This window comes from Priapulus caudatus, unplaced genomic scaffold (genome assembly GCF_000485595.1).
Source record: "Priapulus caudatus unplaced genomic scaffold, Priapulus_caudatus-5.0.1 Scaffold275, whole genome shotgun sequence".
NCBI lineage: Eukaryota > Metazoa > Priapulida > Priapulimorpha > Priapulimorphida > Priapulidae > Priapulus > Priapulus caudatus.
Genome location: NW_014577336.1, coordinates 170,651 through 174,402, shown reverse-complemented (window position 1 = coordinate 174,402; position 3,752 = coordinate 170,651). Strand labels below are relative to the sequence as shown.

At 42.8% G+C, this 3,752-nt stretch overlaps 1 protein-coding gene across 1 annotated transcript in view; it reads right to left on the bottom strand.

Moving 5' to 3' along the window:
* LOC106808421 (1-phosphatidylinositol 4,5-bisphosphate phosphodiesterase epsilon-1-like) overlaps positions 1–3,752 on the bottom strand; it is a gene marked incomplete at its 5' end in the record, with an annotated part of 26,575 nt that overhangs the window by 3,928 nt on the left and 18,895 nt on the right. Inside the window, 4 exon segments of the mRNA XM_014811139.1 lie at positions 595–790; positions 1,148–1,297; positions 3,492–3,551; positions 3,602–3,614. Of these exon segments, the coding sequence (XP_014666625.1) occupies positions 595–790; positions 1,148–1,297; positions 3,492–3,551; positions 3,602–3,614 (419 nt within the window).

The window sequence follows — 3,752 nt, the reverse complement described above, 5'->3', positions numbered from 1 at the left end:
CCCCTAGAATTTTCTTCTGGATCCGCCACTGGTTGTGTGTGGGGGGGGGGGCGTGTTATTAAACCTCTGGGATCCAAAGAAAAAAATTACCCTAGAATTCACAAAATTGAAATTACAATATCAATTTTTTTCAATTCCCTCAAAAACGGCAATCTTGAAGGTTCTAAATTGCTAAAATCCTAGATCTTCCGGGAGCTCCGTCCCCTGGACCCCACCCATTAAGGGCTTTGCACCAAGGCGCTCGCGGTGTGAGCTACTCGCGCACACTCTTCATATACATTGCGATGGAAGTAACAGCGAAATCATCCCCCCCACAACTGAGGACCTGTCTACGCCACTGACACATGCACGCACACGCACGCATGCATGCAGGCACACCGGGACACATGCACGCACACGCATGCATGCATGCACGCAGGCACACAGTCACACATGTGCGCGCATACACACAAGCACACACACACACACACACACACACACACACACACACACACACACACACACACACACACACACACACACACACACACACACACACACACGCGCACACACCTGTGATCTATAACGATCTACTTTACAGCTCATATTGCCTTACCTGGTCCTTCTCCATGAGGATGAACTTTCCGGAGGAGCGCCACTCGCTCTGCGCGTGAAACACGTTCTCCGCGTCGCACATGATTCGCTGAGTCACCTTCTCAACGCTGGTGACACCTGGTGGCTGATCCACCGCTTGCTCCTCCATTAGAGTGAAGTCTCCTGGAGTACCGGGCCGCCGTGCCTTGGCCATCGCCTGAAAGATTGCGAGTATGTTATGCGGATCATATGGTGCAGGAGCAGTGATTAGAATTGGTGAACATATTTTCACTAAATTAATGGCCTGGCTAATTCAAAACGACTAATTTATCAGACTTCCAGAATAGATGCGGCTACCTGGATCTATTGGTTTTATCTTTGAAGATTGAATAGAAAAGTCGAATTTTATCATATTAAGTATAAATTGGTGAAGGGTTATGCTTTACGAAGACAATGGTAGCCACATACAACTACATCTGCAAACATCCGTGAATTACACATATATAACTTGTAATAACATAAATAGAATATATTAGATGATCGAGAAAATATATCAGACATGGTTCTAGCGTACCTGAGTGATGATGTCATGCACTGTGTTAGAGACGGCGGACTTGAGGATGGTGTATGGCTGGTCCCGCGACACGTTGTACACACACACCAAGAACATCTGTTCACCAACGTCCCAGTCGTTACCAGACATCTCCTGAACAGATTCTTTACGCTGTAAGCAAACGGGTTTTAAAAAAAAGTTCATGTTAATAAAAAGAAGAAGATGAAGAAGAAGAAGAAGAAGAAGAAGAAGAAGAAGAAGAAGAAGGCCATGTCATCAGAATGAAGAAAGACGAAAACCCATGCATTGCACTGACATGGGTGGGCCCCGTAGGGGAAGACTAAGGGAAACATGGCGAAGAACAGTGGAGAAAGAAGGATTACATTAGGGTTTAAAACATGGAACGAGGCCGAAAGAGCTGCCAAAGATAGAACGTCATAGAGAAATTTGATTTCCAGCCCTATTCTCCACGAGGAGAGAAGGAACTAAGAAGAAGACAGAAGAAGAAAGAAGTAAGAAGGTACGAGGTTCAAACTGTAGAATTACATGACGTCAGTTACTACTTTTATATGGACTCTGGTTTTGCGAAAAATACACATTCATGACTGTAGTTATCTTATATATATAGAGGTAGATGAGTGTACGCACCGCTCTCGTTGCTGCTGTGCGTATAATCTCCTCTACCGCTGCTCGCGGTTGTCGGTCTCACTAATGAGCGACTAGAACCACTTTAGGGGCTAGCTAGTTGACGCGGCTTCCCTGAGTATTACGTGCGAATTATACCCTCGTTGGAACGGTTAACTAGGCTTTTGCTGCAGTAGGTGGGATTAGTGGGTGGGTGTTCGATGCAATGTAGGGGGATTTGCCAAGCGTTGAAGCGAGTGTGGGGGGTGTTGCTCCATTTGGAACCTTCGTTTTTATTATGCAATTGTTATCTTCTATGCTATAGACCTATGTATAATTTTTTCTTTTTTCTTTGTTTTTGTTTTTGACGTTCATTGTGTATTCGTGAGACGATGAGAAGTATCAATAGGCGCGTTCACACACAAGAAAAACCGCGATGCTAATCGCGATGAAATACCGAGATAATTGTGTCGTTGTTCACACAGGCGAATAATCGCGCTAATCGCCGAGCGGGATAATTCTATTAATCGAACTGCGCATGCTCACTGCCGGAATGATGCTCACTGCGCATGCTCACTGCTCACTCGCTTGGAATGATGGGATAGAAAATACCGGGATTATTGCGCGAGCGTTCACACACGCAAATAATCGCGCTAATTCCAAAGCGAGCGTTCACACACGCAAATAATCGCGCTAATTCCAAAGCGAGCGTTCACACACGCAAATAATCGCGCTAATTCCAAATAATCGCAGTCAAAAGTGCGATTTGGAGCGCGATGCTGATCGCGATTATTAGTGGGTATTATTGCGTTCACACTTGTAATAATCTCGGTATTTCAATCGCGATGCAAAAACCGGGATTTGCATCCCGCTTATTCGCGCCAGTGTGAACGCGCCTATTATTAAAGCTTGGGCACGCCAAATGAAGCGTTAGCCCTATTGCACGCGCGCCTATGTGTGGCCATGGTTGTGCCTACGCGTCTGTGTGGTTGTGCTTGCATAACTGTAGCTACTCCTAATCCTAAATGGCGAAATGAAATGGCTACCGAAGTAATTGCAGCATGTTAGTTCCGGGAAGTCCTGGTGCCACTAAAGCTGATGCTTACATCGTGCTGGTCATGTCATATAGAGATATATGAATGTGTCCAACAGTAAATTGATTCATGCTGACAGATTTTCCAATATACTGACTACGTAACATCATGCAATTTCGTTTATGCAAGAAAGAAAGGATTACATTAAGGTTTAAAACATGGAACGAGGCCGAAAGAGCTGCCAAAGATAGAACGTCATAGAGAAATCTGATTTCCAGCCCTATTCTCCACGAGGAGAGAATTTAATGGACTAAGAAGAAGACGGAAGAAGAAAGAAGTAAGAAGGTACGAGGTTCAAACTGTAGAATTATATGACTTATGTTACTACTTTTATATGGACTCTGGTTTTGCGAAAAATACACATTCATGACTGTATTTACAATAAGGGTTATTAGAGAATATGCAAAAACGACTGTATATTGTACATAACAATTGCTAAAAAATATACAATAACGATTGTATTTACTATAGAGATTATTGTAGGATAAGCAGGGTGCAAGGTTAACGATATATAAATTCATGGCAAATATGCTGGAAATTGTTAAACCTTACAAATAAACTATCAGTGGAATATAAATAAACATTAATTATGATGGCAATGCAATAATAAGAGAATAATGTCAACATAGGCATTTCATTGTCATTACCTTGTCCTTGTTCATTCCAGTCCTCTGTATAGATGTCATCCATGCTCTCATGCTGGGATCCTGCATAAACAACATATATCATGGTGAGCAAACCATGCACCAAATCTCACTATGTTATGCACACTAAACATATAATAAACTAGAGCACTCGGAAAGCACAGACCTCCGCCAAGGCAGCTGAATTCTCTCAATGTGAAATTTTTTATTAATTAATTAATTAATTAATTAGATAATTAATTGGATCCGGATTAGTGCAGGTGG